The 18,750-nt window shown below is 37.0% G+C and overlaps 1 protein-coding gene across 6 annotated transcripts in view; it reads left to right on the forward strand.

Annotated features, from left to right (window-relative positions):
- Positions 1–179: 179 nt before the first annotated feature.
- The window catches only part of camta1a (calmodulin binding transcription activator 1a), a 413,667-nt gene continuing 395,096 nt past the window's right edge, over positions 180–18,750 (forward strand). For 3 of the 6 annotated variants that reach the window (XM_015043462.1, XM_015043488.1, XM_015043470.1), the window contains exons 1-3: positions 182–490; positions 4,959–5,060; positions 17,513–17,616. In XM_015043462.1, the coding sequence (XP_014898948.1) occupies positions 466–490; positions 4,959–5,060; positions 17,513–17,616 (231 nt within the window). In that variant the 5' untranslated portion in view covers positions 182–465. Of the gene's footprint in view, positions 491–4,958; positions 5,061–17,512; positions 17,617–18,750 lie in introns of all 6 variants that reach the window. The other 3 variants (XM_015043496.1, XM_015043504.1, XM_015043480.1) reach the window with 2 other exon arrangements.

The following is an 18,750-nucleotide window of genomic DNA, read 5'->3' on the forward strand; positions in this document are numbered from 1 at the left end:
ACATGTTTAAGAAACGTGAATATTTTTCTAGGGAAGGGGTTCTACTCTGCTACTTCATGACACAAACAAGTTTGGTGTCACTTTGGATTGACAACCCACAACCTCAAAATAAAACATTCAAACTAGTTTTGACTCAATAGGATATTCATATTTTATTCATTTTTCTTTTACCCACAGTTTTATTAAAAGGAGCTTAATTCAGAAATGCCTTCAAAATACAATCAATAAAGGAAAAAAATAAAATAAAATAAAAATCCCAGCTGGAGGTGCCAAGGTGAGGAGAGATGTTGTTTTTCATCTCGGAGCCCCTCCGTCACTCACCGCCTTGCAGCCAATAGTAAGTTCGCCTTGGTCGGACCGACTCGCCGCGTGCAGCTCCGGTCCCTCCTCGTGCTGTCCTCGCCGTGCACGCGCGTGGTACCCACGGTCGTGAGGAAGGAGGAGGATGTTGCGCGTGAAGGGGAAATGGCTGCCGAAAACAAGCCGGAAGGTAAGAAGAAATATAATGGGATTAAATTTAACAGTGTGACCGCGGTGTGGTGTGGGGGTATTTTATACGGAGCGGCCGCAACTCCGCGCGGGGATGTCACGAGCGTGAGGACGAGTGGGGAGAATTTTTTTTCGGCGGAGAACGGCGCCGCTGTTTTCCTCCGAACACACAGAGGCAGCTGAAACGTGGAGACATCACTAGCCAGCTAATATTAGCTCTCATTGGAGCCAGCCGTTGTATTCCCAGCATAGCCCACATTATTAAAAAAAAAAAAAAAGAAAAAAGAAAAGAAAAAAAAAAAACGCCACGGGGACAAATTGTCAGCGTGGTTAAAAGTACCGCGTGTACGGTTTATTGTGCTCCGGATTCTTGTCAAAACGACGTGCAGTGCAAGTTGTTCCCAACAAGGCTAAGTTAATGACAACATGTCATCGGGATCGACCAACTTCTTCTCTTATTTCAGAGCTCCGTTCTGTTAGTTTATCCTTTTTTCTAACCGCTTGTTTTGGCTGCCCTGAAATAATAATTAAGACACGCCTGTTTTAAAATATGTAAGTTGGAGAGGGTCGCTCAGTTCCTCCTTGAAGCGCGAGCGTTTTTTCTTTGGCATTCAGCGAACTGTGATCTATTTTTAAATAATGTTTTTCCAATACTTTTTTTTTTTTTTTGCCCTACATTCAGTCTGAAACAAGAGTATGAAACCATTGTGTTGCCTTGAGATGCCCTGTCGCGCTTGAAATGCCATCACACCAGAAGATGAAGAGGGAGGATGGAGAGTAGGATTTCCAGCAGCCTGCCCATTACATTACTTTACACATAGGACAGAATGATGACTTTCCTCCCCCTTCTCAGCTGATTTCACACGCTTCGCTCACTGAGAACCAGATGCACCAGGCTTAATTATTTCCTTTTTAGTGGAATATTTTTATTACAACTCATATGCATGAGAGATCTGTGCCCATTCAGAAAGGCCCATGGATTTTTTGGGTGAGTAATTAAATTACGCGTGCATGAAAATAAAGGGAACGATAGCCTAAAACGCAGCTTTTCGTTCGTACTTGTGCTTTAGCTTGGTTGAGTTATCTAATTGCTCTTGTTAACGCAACAAATTTCAATATATTAAAATGCGTTCTCGAATTTACGTGACAATATTGGCGTGTTGAATAGCTGTTTATGCCCTTTTGGCATGCAAGTATCTGTCATTATTAACTTTTTGTTTGTGAGTCCATTAATGTTCCTGAAACACCATGTTCTTTTTGGATACGATAAAACTCTATTTTTATGTTTATTTATGTTAATAGCCTCAGGATACAGCAAAAAGAGTTTCTAGACTTTAAAACTAGCTGCATAATTTAAGATGTTGCACGTTAGGTCCAGCTGTTTCCTATCAGTTCTTAATGTTTTATTGTGTTTGACTATTTTAAAAAACAGCTATGTCAGACTTAGTGTCAGCAACTTCGAAGATAAATTATTTTCATGCATAATTACCAGTGTTCTAAATTGTTTTTTGTTCTTGTAAAAGATAGAGATTAAACACTGTGGTTTTAGTTGGTTTGGATGTCAGTGTGCCAACCACCAAAAGGAGTCCCACCAGGGGGTGCTATTGAGCTAAGGAGCCTCTCATATCTTTGGACTCTGTCTGGGGCTTGGACAAAAAAAAAAAAAAAGAAGACATCTGTTTTGTGATAGTAATGACTTGACTATGTTGTAGAGTCTTAAATCTTTTCCTAACATTAAATGAACTAAACACGCAGCCTATATCTGAGAGTCGTAGCGTAGCCTCTCCAACGCAAGGAGCTTTTCACTGAAAACCGAGGCTTGAAAGTCCCATTGCTGAGCCGGTCAAGTTATTTTCAGTGCTCCTGAGAGGCCGGTCAGTGGAAAACGGAGGAGGAGGGTGTAGAGCATAGGGAAAGAGGGAGATTACTTCACACCTTTATGTAAATGCCATGTCGTCTCATGCAGACTTGATCTTCACAGCTTTTATATAGAGCTGTCAGAAGTCTTTCCTCCCACTTTTTCTTCGTTTTGTGGTCTTCGTTAATGCAGAACACGAGTTTTACCGCAGTTTTTGTGCAACGAGGACCTGTGCATTTTTTTTCGCTATTAAAACAGGACCCCCCCCCCCCCCAGTTCAACCTTTTGTCCTTGTGGCTTGTGGGCAGTGCTGATGGCTCACACTTGTTTGGCAGGTCTCATGAAAGGTCCATAACAAGTGAGGGGCCATGACCTGAACTTACTCTGTGGTGTAATGTTTACATCCTGGTGTATTTCTCTCAAGTCTCAATGCCCTCGGGGGTATTTTTACTCCCCTTCACACACCTAAAAATCTCAGTGTGTGCGTTACTTTAAGCACAAGACTAGGAGGGCACCGAAAGGACAGGCTCACAATGACACTGCTCTACAGAAAACTACAGCCTGCAGTCTTAAAAAATCTGCAGGGTCACAGCCTTATACAAATATGTCAGTACAAGAGTCATATGTGAAGCAAGGGGATTTGTAACGGCAAGCCTCGAGATTTTATTTAATCGCTAAAGCTGAATCTTCACACAGTCTGATTTAAAAAAAAATCTTAGACCAAAATTTGCAACCTCATATTCATTTAAAATAAGAAAAATGCAAATACGGGGATGGAGAAATTGAAAATCAGTCAACAAAGGTGTGCAATTTAAAACAGACCCTATTTTCTTATTTTTAAGCGGTGCAGTTTAAAGCACTCCTTGATGTTATCAGAATGCAACGTGAAGCGCCAGCAAAAACATCAAGCGAGCACACAGTGAGCCCTCAACTTCCAAAAAATGCTTGTGCAGCAATGATACAAACATTTCCATCCTGTTTTGTAAAAAGAGGCATGAATTTTTGAACCTTGTTTTGTAGGACAGACTGTTTCTTCCCTTGGCCTTGTGTTGAATCAGTGAATCAGGTGCTGGGTTTTCTGCTCTGCCTTTTAATTGGATCAGTGAGGTATGGATGGATGTTAGTCGGGCAGTGTCTGTGGTTGCTGAGACGTATCGCTCCTGATTCCTGCACGTAGCAGACCTTTATGTACTGCTTTGCACGGTCTCAACTGATTGATTGTATTGAATCATTCAGTTTACCACTTAAACAATAAGAAATGTTACTGCCTGTATCAAAGAGGGTCACAGCTACACTGACCCTTACTGCTTATTTATTTCCTTGTAGGATATAAAACATTTCTGAGGGCAACAAAAACGTGATTTGTGTGTTTAATACAGTTCTCTGGAAATTGTTTGCCTCCATGATAAAGAAGTGTTAAAAACCTTGCTATAATGTTTTATTTTAATTGCATTAGTATAAAAATCCAACCTTTAATTTGAGTGAATTGATGTAATGGAGGTAAGAATTACATTTTGAGAAATTATTGTTTTTAAAAAATATGTGATGCTGCAATTTATTGAGAATAGCACCGCACATAATCTGATGTAACCTTTCAAGAAATGAGAATTTACAATCAATTATTATTAACGTCCTTATTTATTTTCATGAGTCCTTTCCATACGATTTAAGCCTCAGTACTGTCTTAGGTTTGTCTCAGGTAAACTATTTCTGATTTAATTTTAGTATTATCCTTTTCAAAATTACCAAAAATAACCCATTTTCAGCTGCGATATAATATGACCTGGCTTTTGATAAAGTTCACAATATTATGCCTTTAAAACCGTTACCATGGTGTTGAGAAATGAAAAAGGCCCACAGCATCACAGATTGTCTACCATACTTGTGGGAAACAATGAGGAGTTTTCCCTCATATTGTTTTTCTTTTTTAACCACCCTCAGCATCTTTTGAGGATACATTTAATTACAACTTCGTCTGACTGATGCAGATGGTTTCAGTGAAAGTCCCAGTAGATTGTAGGAATCTTGAATGTTTACATTTGTGATTACTTTTTCCTCGCATTCCTTTCAACCACCTGATTGGCATATAGAAAGAGTATTATGGTTTTTTTGGGGACTTGGTGACCGTATGATGTCACTCAATGCTGCAGTTCTTCTTACAGTGACATCTGGAGATTTAAACAAAATTACCTTCCACAGCTATTCTTATTAATTATCAATTCAAAATCTCTAGAAACTCAGATTAACATTTAAATTAGTAAAAGATACATTATGAAAAAAATGCTACCGTTACATTTATTGTATTTGTGGAACTATTTCATAACAGATAGGATTTTTATCAAATTTAATAAATATCCTCAAATGAAAGGTTGAATTTTTCAGAAACTTTTTGGAGTATCATTATACAGCTGCAATAAATTATGCCTTTCTTTTAAGCCATTTTTCCAACTTATTATTTAAGACACAAACACACGCACTTTGTCTGTATGTATTTAAATATTCTGTGTTGTTTCTGTGTATTTTGTGCATGGGGATTGTGCTTAGCTGTCACATGCTGGAAGAATGCTACTTTTCCTCGATTTTTCTCTACTTTTCTCTTTGCCTCCTAAAGGACTGAAGAAAGTTCGTAATCCGGATCGAATGTACAGATCAGCAGTGTGTTATGCTGGCCATGGTCCACCTAAGAGTATCAGTGATGACACAGAGACGAACAGTAAGAGTCAGTTATTAATACTGCATTCCTGCTGCAAGTCGCCACTAGCTGGCCAATCTATTATTCATCCATCAATTCATTTATTTACTTCTTGATTTCATCCGTCCCCATGCCCCCTCCCTTGTTTTCTTCTCCTCCAACACAACACCTCCTGCGGCTGCTCTGTTGATTGAAGTGTCTGCTTTACAGGATCATGCTGTCAATAGCTGAAGTGTTGTCGTTAACTAAGAGTGATTGTTTCAGGTTGAGGCCATGGGATCAGGACCTGAGCAGACCCTCAGAGAGAAAGCTTGAGCCCTGAGCCATCAATTATGACTCTGTCTTTGCCTTTTGTCTGCTCTTCTCAAAGCTTCCTTTGATGACGAGGAAACAACAGAGCAAATTAAAAATGTTGGCAGGTTAAATAGCATAGGACTAAAATATTCATGCATTTCTTAAACGTTAATATTCTGTGATATTCAAATTGAATTATTATTTGTCTTCCTGTCATTACATTTTGTGCTGTGTGAAAACTGCAGACCGGGAGTAAAGAACAAAGATGAGAGAGAGAGAGAGAAAAAAGAAGCATCACAGAGGATTTTTATGACTTGTAAAAACCAGCTTCTGAGGGAACTGCCTCACTGCACTCACAGTTCTGCACACAGTCGCTTTATTTCGTCACAACCAAAACACATCAGTCAGAAATATAGGCCAAAGTCTTGACTTTATTTTGGATGACTTTCTTTTCGTTCCTCTTTAGAAAATATGTCTGATCTGTTTTAGCCTTCTGTCTGTTTCTCACATTGAAACTGTCCCCCTCTGTGAAGCCGATTGTTTCTCAGCAGAAAGGAGTCCCTTTTACTCTTAATGAATACACCATCCCCTTCACTGCTGGAAGACCGTGTTGATCTAGAATAGAGACTGCATAATTAAGTGTGCTCATGTATTGTCATTTCTAAATAGAGAGCATGAAATCACCCCAACCCCTTGTTAGGCTCTGTGCTTCACCAGTGATAACTGCCACTGGGAGAGCTCCACAGCACCACATTGTTTTGCTCTCTTTAACTGAGAACGTCTTAGAGATTTAATGGCAGGGGAGCTCTTGTGCAGATCTATGAAACAGGGTTGTAGACTGCAACAGATACATAGCTGATATACTTTTGTGTTACCCCCTCATGTGTGACAGCTCTGACTGACAGTATGTTTTGCCAGTCTTGCTATTTTCTCTCATGTTATTGCGTGATATTACACTATCCTGTCCCCCATGTCACACACTCTGTTTAATGTGTTCAGCCTGGAGGTTTTTTCTGCCTACCAAGGAGGGGGGGACAGTCAGAATGCAGGCAGGCAAACCATTGATCTGAGTAATCGTCTGAGTAATTGTGAGAGTAGTTATGATACAGAAAGAAGGCGCTCTTTTGTGCAAGCAAGAGGGAGAAGAGTGAAAAAAGAACAAGAGGAAGAGAGAAAGAGAGGTGGAGAAAAAGAGACCTCACCTCTGCTCTCCTTGAGATGGGATTTTTATGGATGGGTGAGCTCACTGAGGACTGAGAACACATAAAGAGTCATTTTCAGTTTGTTGCAGGCAGTTAACCATGTGTGCATGTTTGTTGAACTTCCAGTAATAGGCCGAGGTTTTTTTTTTTTAATGTTTCTTTTATTTCATTATTTATTTTTAGCAGTTTGACTATTTTTTTCTTTTTTGACAGTCTTTCCTTATTATGCTACATAAATCTGCAGTGTGCCCCGTGTTCCCACTGGTGAAGCATTAAAAGTGCAGCTGTAAACAACAGCCTAAAAAAAAAAGCTGCAATACTACTGTACATGTTGCTTCTTGTCTAGTTGCAGAACAAATAAGAGATGATGTCCATTGAGATTCTCAGAATTTTCTATATTGCATGTATCCAGTAGTGGGAAAAAAAAAAAAAAAAAAAAACTCCCCTCACATCTTTTCCAACAGCTGTTGTGTACATTGCAGGTCAAACACTCATCCTAGATGCTATCTCCAGAGGCCATGAACTGCTCTCTTTGTTTTGGTTTGCTTTGTAACATCACAGCATGAAGGTTTACTTGTCAGAGACTTTTTCCTCTCTTTTACACTGGTGGGTGGTGGGTAATTTCACTGCATGTAAGGGTATTATCAAACAGGCCATGGGCCAAATGATAAACATAATTGGTTTCCCAGTCCTACACTAATGCATTGCCATTTTAAATCCAAGTCTGCTCACTCTTCTCCGTGTTCCTATCAGCAGCCATCAGGACCTTGGACAGTTCAGCAAAGGAAGTCAGACGTAGCTTCAATTGTCTGTGTGTAGTTTTAAAGCCGTGACACAAAAGACAGTCACGAGAAGTAAACAGACAAATGTTTTTAGCGTTAGTTTGTAGTTCTCGATTCAATTGGAAAAAGTAAGTTAGCAGGAATGACGAAGGTCAAGCCAAGGTCTGAGGGAAACAGAACATTTTGAGAAAACTCCTTGATGGATTGCTAGAGAAGCAAACTGTAGCTCGCATTAAACTGCAAAAAGCCTCCAAGAAAAATAAGCAGAACTTGACATTGCAGTGAACTTTTCACTGAGTAGATACGCCTGTGAACGCCTCACATGCGGAGGGAAAAACTTGCTCGGTCTCACAATTTTAGCAGTGCTTTTAAACAGAAGGATTTTGTGCAAAATAGAATCGTGCCTAAAATGTAAGCAAACTTGTAAACTATAAATTAAGTGACCTATTTGTGAAACTATAGGCAAACATTTCAATTATACAAATTTGGAGAAAGGACTCTTTTATGTTAGACACATTTAGTAAACCAACAACTAAACAGCAATTGTATTTCTGTCAAAAGTGTGTAGAAGAGAGGAAGAGGGCTTCTGCAACTGAAAAACTCCTAAAACAAATATCAAAGTCCAAAATGGAGCTCCTCAAGAAGCTGAGGGTTTGGCCTTGGCCCTCACAATACCCTGACCTAAACATAATTGAAAATCAATGAGCAGACTTCAAAAGAGCAGTGCAAGCAAGATGGCACCACAGTGCCACAGGACTGCAAGCATTTTTGCGAGAATAACAATAAGAAGTAAAGACAAAATGGAAATTCTTTGGATACAAAAAAGTGTCTACATGTCGTGGCGCTTTTGTAGAGATAGTTCTGCAAATTAAAGAGTTAACAGAGTGAATTTGTTTTTGTTTTGTGATTTGGAATCCATATAAAATGATTATAAAGAGTGACGAGATGTCTTGTACTTGGTTTCCAATAAAAATCAAGTCAGTTTTTAACTTAGTTGGATTTATTTGTCAGAAAGAAATTGGTACCTGCCTTTTGTGTACCGTTATAGTTTGTGTCAGGGATATGTGCAAATCACAGATTCAGAGGCAACAAAAACGTTTCCTCAGAAATGAATGCGCTCAAAACTAATATCCTGAAAATTCTTCTGCAAGTTTGTACCTCCTGTTTACACTTCCTGCTCATTGTTTCACGTCTCGCTTTCAGATTTTGTGCTTTTAGAATGCAGCATGTCACCAGCTGACCATTTCTCCTTGGTTGTCTGAGTTCATCTCTACTTTTTGTTTCCTCTGCCTACAACTTGCTACTACGTTATGCCTCTTTACCCATTTTCTGAGTTTTCACTGCTGTTTTGACATCTGGCCTGTTGTAGAGCAGTTTTTCTACATGAAATTTTCCACTTTCTTTCATAGACAATTTTCATAAATCCCATTATATTTTAGTATTTCATGGCTCATATCTTATACACTACAGCTGCATGTAAAACAGCTGTCAGATTTGTTTCTTTTAAAGACATTTGTGTTTCATAATGGTCCTTTAAAACTGATGTATCTGCAAAGCTCTTTAAGCTAAACTCCAAGATGCAGTTTTGAGCAGGGAAACTCATCCAGTTTAATGATTCTGGACTTCAGTGGTATTAGACCTAAATGAATTTCTCAGCACTTCTTACTGGTCAGTGATGAGAATCGAATGTTTATAAACAAGTAAGCCACAGTTAGCTGTGTAAACTCAATTATCTGAGGTAACTGTGATCATGCTGGCAGAGTGCTCATATTCGTCTTCATTGGCTCCTTTAAACATGCAGGGATAAACTGACAGAAAATCAAATTGTAAATTTTTTCTACTCCGTTCGAGTGATTGATGGATGTTTATCCTCTGCTTATAGTCTTTTTATAACCCCTTGAGTTGCCCATAAAAAAAACAAAAACAAAACAAAAACATATATTTCTTTATTTCTGTTATCGGTCTGTAAATACAGCACCTTGTGAAGGTATTTTTCTCTTTAACTTTACCACATTTATCATATTGCAACAAAAAACTTGTTTAATTGAGATTTTGCGGGATTAACCAAAACAAGGTAGAACATAACCATGAAATAGAAGAAAAGGACAACGCAATTTTCATAGATATTTACAAATAAATATTAGCTAAATATGACATGTTGCTTTGTATTTAGCTGCCTTCCCATCAAGTCTGACCTGCTTCCCTGTAGGCTTGGTTTGTTCAGTGGGATGTGTGCTGTTAATTTTTCCTCTATAAGTAAAGTTTTACATCTAGGCCAGAAATTTCAACACACAACATCTAGATTTATGCTAAAAATACATTACTTATTGACTTAATAATTAGGTGGCATCTGAAGATAATTTGTTATCCTGGAGCCTGAATACAAAATCATAGATTTTCATCTGCGAAAAAAATAAATAAATGTTTTTTTCATTAATATCTGTTGGTTTATCACATTAATTCACAACACAAATGCATCTTTTGTTTTTGTATTGTGACAAAAGGGATATCCATATCTTTCGAAGGCTGCTGCTGTCATGTGAAATACCAAAATTACAGATTAGTGCTGTATCCAAAGTTTCTATATCTGCAGCACAACTGTGTAACTTAGCTCTGATGTGATTCAGGTTGAAACATCTACAGTGCTCTTCATGTCTACAAGCCATATTAGCCTTTGTGGAAAGTGTTAGCATTCAAATAGTTGCTTTAGATATGCACCGCCACTGACGATTTGTTGAGTGATCTATAGCCAAAACATTAGCTTGCAATTTCTCCACAATGCAGGCACAGATTAAAAAGAAAAACTGTCACTCCCAGAGCGCTCCCAGACAGAGACAGAAGAGAGAGGGTTTTGCGTCCAGGGTTTAGATATTGATTAAAGATTTGTTTTTGTCAGCCTTTCCAGTCTCATGACCCTCGCTCTCATCTCTAGGGTGGGGCTGGAGCAAGCGAGCATGACAAATACCCTTAAATTCAGCCCAAGTGTTTGCTTAGCAGCCAGGATCAGTGATAATCCAAACATCAGCAGAGAAAAATATATCTTTATAGCCAGGGTGATGTAAATTATGGAGCAGCATGTGCAGGCGACCGCTATTTGGCACAAACACAGCCTGTGATTGTAACATAAAAGCTGCAAACCTTTGTGCTGAAAGGAGTTTTCGTCTCTGTTTAGATTTTTGTATGTGAGCTTGCTCATCAGGACCTGGAATGTAATTGGCTGCAGTGTGCCAGCTCAGCTCAGCACATCCTCTCATGTAACAAACCTTTGTAGCAGCCTGTCTTGCACTTTAGTGTTACTACCAAATTGTATTTTTCTGTGTATTTTTCCCCAGCTACCAGCTACAGGCAGTTATTAAGCCTGCTGTTTAATCTCAGTTTCTTATTAAACCTTAAAGGGAGACTCGTATGCAAAACGCAGAGAAGCAGAGTTATTTTACTGTGGCATTAGCTTATGGTTATGCATGTATTTGTTCTTTAAGCACTAATCAAATCATACAATTTGATTTGGGAACTCTACTCTATATTAAGTATAGTCCAAATGTGGCTTCTAAGGTATTCTCCCTGGGGTTGTTTTCAGCTGATGCACAAATCGCAGTAGTTTTCATTCCACGGTGGGTAGATCTTTAATTAATAAGCAATTCTTTGTTGGAACTTCCTTCTTCACAAGTGGAAATGCCCAGTGGAAGAAATCGAAGACATACAGCAGCTCAGATATTATTAGTGTGAATAAATTGACGTAAAAGAATAATAAAAAAAAAACCTTTGAGAGCGCATTGCTGTGAAAAGAAAGCCCTCCTCTACGCTGAGTTTCCGCTTGCGAGCTTTGAGAGCTTCCGTGTTAAAAAAAACAAACTCCTTTTTTGAAGTTAGATGAGGACTCCTGGATTAGAGAATGGCAACAGTGTTGATCTGAAGTGCCACATCTAAAACATGTGGCGTACTTAACAACAAAAAGACACAGTTGCATTTAAAACGATGCAGGAGCAGCTTGGAATACTCTGCTGTATCAGAGGCAGATACAGTGAACGCCGACATTTACATTTGATTAGAGAGCATGCATTGTTAAAATGTAGACATCACGATTAATTAGATATATGTTAAATATTTGTTTGCAGACTGTGCTGCTGTTGTTGTGATCATGTAATTCATGATCCTTAGACGACAACAGATACTTGGCATGGTCCATGGTGATGCTCTGCCAAGCCTGTGCTGCAGCCACGCTCATATCTTTCTTGTTTTGAAGGCTTTTTGCCCTCAGTGTGGTCTACAGCAAGTGAAACACATGCTCAGTTGGACTGTGGTCAGCTGACTGACTTCGCTATTCTGGAGCAATGCACACATTATGAAAATACTGAAAGTCAGCATTTTGAATCCACAGTTTGTTTTTCATACCAAATGCAGTTTACTGCCTGTACTGTGTATATGGAGTCAATCGTAAAAGCGTATTTTCGCAGTATACGGGAGAGGAGTCTAAAGGAATTTCCGTTATACTTTATATGCTGTAAAAGTAACACCTGGAAATAGTTTGATGTGAAGAGAGCACCTTTATGGCACAGATGGAGAGTTTTGACACTGTCAGTAATCTATTATTTCCAAAAACTGAAAAGTAGTCCCACCTTATTTTGCCTTGTGAAGTAAAATGGTCACTAATGTTAAACTTTATTTTGTTCATCAGTGATTAAAGGGTGAAATAATTTACTCAACATTTTCTATTTTGCAAAAATATAATCTTGAGAAGGCTAGATTTGTCAGAAGGGACAATAAGGAGAATGTAAGAAACTATAAACAAATGGGCAGTCAAAGGAAGTGATAACTTTTTTGTAACTTTTCTTAACGATATATTTCGGTGCTTCTTTTCTGTTTATTTACAATCCTCTGAAAATTTTGCAACATCAAGTATAGAAGAGAAGAAGAATTAAATGTGCTTTTTTTGCTTACGACTCCGAGATTTATAACAGTAATATGTTTTAAAAACAGCCACAATAACATGATGGTGCCGCAGTACATAGTTTAGGTACTAAAGAGTTGAGCTATCCTGCCTGTAAAGAATTTATAAGTAAAACACAGCTGTGATTTAATGCTCTAACTTATGCATAGAGGTTTCAACTGCAAAGTATTTTGGAGAGGAAACCAATTTCCAAAGCCACTGGATTGCACATAAACTAGTAAAAAGCAAACAAACTGAAAATAAAAGTAAAAAAATACTACAACCACTGACGAAAATTTTTGCAACTCTCTTAAAATAGTTTTTTTGTTTAAATGTTTTAAAAGAGTAAGAATGCCTTTCACAGACATATCTGTTTGCAGATGTTGAATCTGGAATTTTCACACTAATGTGAATAATTGTGAAATGAAAGCATGGTGGTTTTCCAACCGCCTCTTTAACTTTTATTCAACCAGTTGCCTTCAGAGGTCAACTAATTAATTAATTAGTTAACTAATTAATTAAGCACAACCGACAGATCAGAGATACAGTTGTAGAGAAGTTTAGGTCATGGTTAGGCTATAAAAACATTATGCCAATCTCTGAACACCTCACAGAGCACTGTTCATCATCATGACAAGGGGACGGTTTTCTTCAGGAAAGACCAGGAATCTGTTCAGAGTTGATGGATGTAGCTAAATGCGACCCTAGAAGAAAATCTGTTAGTTGCTCCAGAATTTTTAAGACGGGGATCGAGGCTTAACTTTTAGCAAGACAACAACCCTAAATATACAGCCAGAGCTGCAGTGGAGTGGAATAAATAAAAGCATGCAGGCACAATTAGATTATTATTGAAAAGCTGGTAACTCCATCACCAAACAAATCACGTTATGTAGATTAATTACACACAAAGACTGATGTTTTGTAGCCTTTATTTCTGTTAATTGTGATGATTTTCCTGTTTACAGAGAATGAAAATCTGACATTGATCAATAAAAAAACATTTTTAATACACAAATGTGGGCTTAATGAAAAAGGTTGTTCAATACCTGCTACCTACCTTTTAAAATAGGCCAGCCAAAGTACAGACCGAAATCCAACTGAGAATCTTGGCAACTGGAAAACTGCTGTCACAGACACCCACCATCTAATCTGACTGAGCTCTAGCTAAATTACAAAGACGAATGGGCATAATCTTGAGTCTCTACATATGCAAGAGACATACCTCAAAACACTTACTGCTATATCTGCAGCTACAGGCAATCCTACAAACTATTCACTCTGGAGGTGTCTGAATAGATATGCACATCTTTTTCATTTATTTAAAAAAAAAGATTGAAACCATCTGTAATTTTTCCACCTATTTCACAAGCATGCACTACTTCACGTGGATCTAAAACATAAAAATCCATTAAAATGTGACACAACATGAAAAATGTTTAATAGCTATTAATATTTTACATACTGAATATGTTGCCAGACACTGTATTGCCTTTGTGTCCTTAGGGTGATACGGCGAACTATTAATTTCTCTACAGAAAGAGGTTACCATAAGTGAAAAAAAAAAAAAAATCTAGGTTTGTCACAAGTTTATCAAATTTCAGATAGTATTAATGTACAATGTAAAGCTGAAATTCCATCAAGTTTTAATCTAAGTGTGTTCTCGCTTTGCTTATTTTATCCCATTTTAAGCTCCTGTAAGTCACAGGACACATTAAGGCAGTTACAGTTTTCTATCTTTCCTTCACCTTGTGTCATTCAGTGACAGCGTGTTCTCCAGTTTTGACGATAAAACCACTGTGCCGGTACCTCAGAGCAGATGCTGGATGTGATTCTTAATTGGGCTAAGCCAATGATTACGTGTGCAGCTCATAAAAAACTGAGTCTACATGTAGTATTACAGGAACAGGCGGATGTAGCAGATTTTACAAATCTACTTCGGCACTCCTTTGGGTATAGTGATGTTCTACCTTACACGTTACACCCAGAGGCTGCATGCCAGCTCCGTCTCTATGGATCAACTGGGTTGAATTTTCCATATGGATGTTCAGGGGCAGTGACACTGTACTATATTTGTGTGATAGGCAGCAGGGAAGCCACAGAGACTCTATCTCTAGGATTACATTTTGAAAACTTTTTCTTTCTTTTCCTGAACTCAACCATTGATATCTACCACTGACATCCAGTCTGTTTCCTTTCACTCACTTTATTTCTCATTTTCTCCCATTTTACACTCCTATAATCACAAAAAACCCCATTTCAATTCAAAGTGTTTGCTTGTTTTCTTGTAGAAATTATTTTTAAGCTTTATTGCATTACAGATGGAGTCATTTGCATTATACTGTGCAAATGTATTTATATTCGGTTTGGCATGCAGACATTACAGCTGAAAAATAGATTCATTTTCACATGGATTAAATAGTTTAACATAAAAATGCATTGTTACACTGTTCTTAATCATTATAAATCTTGTTGTGCTCCTATAAAAATGAGAAGTTGGCAGCCAGATGAATAGTATAAATTCATCTGACAGGTATAAAGTTAAGCTCAACCTGTATTTGTTCTTTTTTGATGCTAAAATACTTTCTCAGTGAAACAGTCTGATGTGATCATCTGCTCAGACTTTACTGCTTTACTTTTTCAAGATAGCATTTGAATTTATTTAACAGTGATCATAAATTTACCTACAGCATTGATATTTCATTTCACTAAGTAGCAAGTTGAATTAAGTGATCCTCGCAAAAGTATCCATATCCTTTGATATTCTATTAATCACAGAAGCAAAGAGGTAGAGACCCACAGTTTGGGAGGAAATTAACACGACTGCTACTGCAGTAGTTGTGTGTTCAACAAATCTGGACTTGATGGAAGAATAATAAGAGGAAAGCCATAAAAAGTCTCTTTCTTTTACAAACCAAACAACAAACATGTCAGACGAACATAAAATTAAGCCTTTTGGCTTGCATGAAAAATGCAATGTGTGGAAGAAAACTAATATTTTCACATCACCCTGACCACACCTGTCCATGGATAAAACAAGGTGGGATCAGAATCGAGCTGTGAAGATGCTTCTCTGCAGTAGGAACAGGGTGAAATAAATAGATTTAGGGGAATCCTAGACATAAATCTGTCGTTGGTCTGCAGAAAAATAGAGTGTTATGTGCTGGGTTGTTCTGAGTTGTTTTTGAGGTTTTATTATTCTGTCTCTTTCTTTAAATCTCTCAGTCTTGTTTCTGTTTTACTTTAGTTCAGTCCTTCTTAGTGTTTCTAGTTATGTTTATTTCTTTTCTCCAGTTATTCCTTGTTATTCTAGTTTAATTGTTTCTTTGGTCTAGTTATACTTTAGTGTTATATTCATTTCCTAGTCACTCTCCCTCGCCCACTGTGCCATTTTTTTCTCTCTCTCTCGTCACACCTGCGACCCTTTAGCTCATCCGCCCAGGTCTTTTGTTCCAGTTCAGCCTCACGGTATTTAAACCCTCCTCCTGCTCATACTGCTGGCTAGTTCCTCCTCTCTAATCCTGTTATACATTATTTTCTCTGTTTCTTCCCTGCTGGTTTTTTCCTTGGATTTATGGCTTTTGTTCTGCTCTGGCTCCCTGATTTTTGTAAGTTTTGTTTTTTTTTTTTTTTTTTATTTTTTTAAACATCCTTCATCTTCAAGCTACCTCTACCTCCCTGCATTTGGGTCCAAATACACAACCTCCAACATGCCATAGAGCTACAGCTACTGTGATTATAAGAAACTTATGATTATACATTATAGTTTAATCAACAATCTTTATTATGTTAAATAGATGCACCTCCTTGGATGTGTTTAAGGCATCAACTTGCATGTACTGCTTTGTAACAAAATGCAAACATTTAAAATCTCTCAGGGAAGTTTTGATCCTTAGTTTCAATTTCCAGATGTTTGTACAGTTCAGTTATTTGGAAGTGACTGTTAAGAAAGGAGACATGTTCTCTATGGCAAAGATAAATATGTTTTGGGTCAAATGTGCGCATAAGCTCAAAACTAAAGCAAGCTAGTAAGACTGTTATTATTATGAAACAAGTTTGGAGCTTAAATACTGCTACAGCTACAAATCTATGGAAAGTTTTGAGAATTGCTGGTCATTGATACTTTACATTCAGTCTGATTGAGCTAGAACTATTGTTGCAAATGTTGACTATACAAAGTATTGACTTATTTAGATGCAGAACACTCTTTGCAGGTATTAGTTGGTAAAAAGAAATATTGAAAAACCATGCATCCTGTATCTTTCCACTTCACAATTATGCAGTAAAGAGGACTGATCTTGCACCTCAATAAAGTATTAAAATATACAACATACAAAAAAAAAAATCAAGGGGTACTTTTGCAAACTACAACATATTATCTGGAAACCATAACATTTAAAAAGACATTTTTAGTTTTTTCTTTAAACCATTCATTCTCAATAAGTTTGAATTTACGCTGCAAAGGTGCTTGTTTCTCAAAAGTACAGTTTGAAAATAATCTTTTAGCAGGTCCTTCTTTATTTATTAAAAATGTTTTGTTTTCAATAAATAAAAAATGTTATGTTCCATCTGTGCCAAAAAATGTTATGTTTTCATTACCAATAAGTAGAAAATTAGCATTTTTAAAAGGTTTGAAAACATCAGTTTGTGGACTTGATCTCTATAATAGTGAATAGTTACTGAAATAAACTCTTATAATTTTCAATTTTATTCAATATTACTATACGATATTTTGCATATTTTACAAAAAGAGAGCAATAATAAGAAATATACCCTTGATTTCTTCACGTCAAAGGTTTGTCTGTAAATCTTAGTTTGATAATTCTTGTAAATTGTAGCTTGAAATGCATACATTATGATTTAAGCAATTGCCCTGGTAATTGCATTTATTTCCTTGAATAATGCCCCACATTCTTTCGGGCAGCACACAGCCTCCAATACTAACTCTCCATGCACCATAAAATCACTCAAGGGTGTTTATTGTGTCTAAATAATGAATAGACACAGCCTTTCCAAGTTGACAGTGAAAAATTCCTGGTAAACTCCCCTGACAGATTGCATTACACAGTAAAATAATTTAGCCGACCACAAACTAAAATGTATGCATTATGCTGTTCTTAAATTAATTTTCTAATTCAGCTGGGGATGGTTATTTTATAGTCAGCGTTTTAAAGCCGAGAGACTGATAGACTGATAAAGAGGGGAAACAAGTGAGTCAATAAGATATGAAGCCCATGCTTAATATTCTTTTCTGTTTCGCTCTCGTTGTAGATGAGCATGGACATTTGAAAATATACCTGCCCAAGAAGCTGCTTGAATGTCTACCAAAATGCACGTCGCTGCCGAAGGAGAGGCACCGGTGGAACACTAATGAGGTAAGGACGCCGCCGCTTATCAGTCCTGCTTCCACTAAATCCATCTCTGCGCAGAGATATCCTTCCAGCAGACACGTTGCTCTCAGAGGCCGTTTTTAAACAGATTTGTAAGTCATGTGAACTCTCTTCAGAACAAAGTCGCTCTATCTATTGTAGTGGCCTTAAACAGTGGAGACATGCTGCTCACATCAGCTTCATGTCAAAGCATGAGATGAGTGAGTTTGTGATTTTATTAAACTTTTGTTTCCGTTTATGGGTTGCTGTTTTTAGTATTTTAATTTTAAAGTTGACTTCATATCATTTACTGCTATTAAAATTGATCTTAAGAAACCAATTAATTACTTTGACAAACATCTCCAGTGATATGTTGTTAAAAATTAGTTTTTTATCAAATCACAACTTAAAAAAAAAATCCATTGCAAGAGTGTGATTGGTTTCATTTGTAAATGTGAGGTAGAATGTAACAAAATGCAAAAAAAAAAAAAAAATCACTAAACATTTCCTCTATACTTTGCTTAGGTCCACATATTTGTCAGACACTTATACTTTGATTTTTTAATTCAGGATATTTTTCTTTAAGGAAGCACCATTTGGTATAACATATTGATTAAAATGCTTGTCAGGTGAAAGTTTGTGTTAACTCTTTGTGTTAATTTATAATAATAATGATAATAATCAATTTAATTTGTACTGCATTTTTCATTAGCAAAAATCTCAAAGTGCTACACAGTGCAACTAAAATCATAGATAAAATCAACATCATAAAAATCATGTGGACGCAGAATAGGCTTGCTTAAATAGAAAAGTCTTTAAGCATTTAATTTAACTTAAGACAGTTCAAACTAATTTTATTTAACATGAAGAGAATAACAAAAAAACAATACAGCATTTTGAGAAATCCACATCCACAAACATTGCATGATTAATTACGATTCAGACAATTTAACAATCATTTACAATCTATGAACACGTCCACTACCATCATGCACTTTTATGGTTTTTGAAGCAAGTTTAGGCACAAATGCTTTTATTCATATATGAGGGTAGTCTTCAAATACCTTTTTCTTTTTAAATTCAGAAAGTGTAAGTTTAAGAAAGTGGAGAATATTTGTTGTAATCTACAGACAAAAAACT

This window comes from Poecilia latipinna, unplaced genomic scaffold (assembly GCF_001443285.1).
Source record: "Poecilia latipinna isolate Pla-1442-1.1 unplaced genomic scaffold, P_latipinna-1.0 Scaffold36, whole genome shotgun sequence".
In the NCBI taxonomy this organism is placed as follows: domain Eukaryota; kingdom Metazoa; phylum Chordata; class Actinopteri; order Cyprinodontiformes; family Poeciliidae; genus Poecilia; species Poecilia latipinna.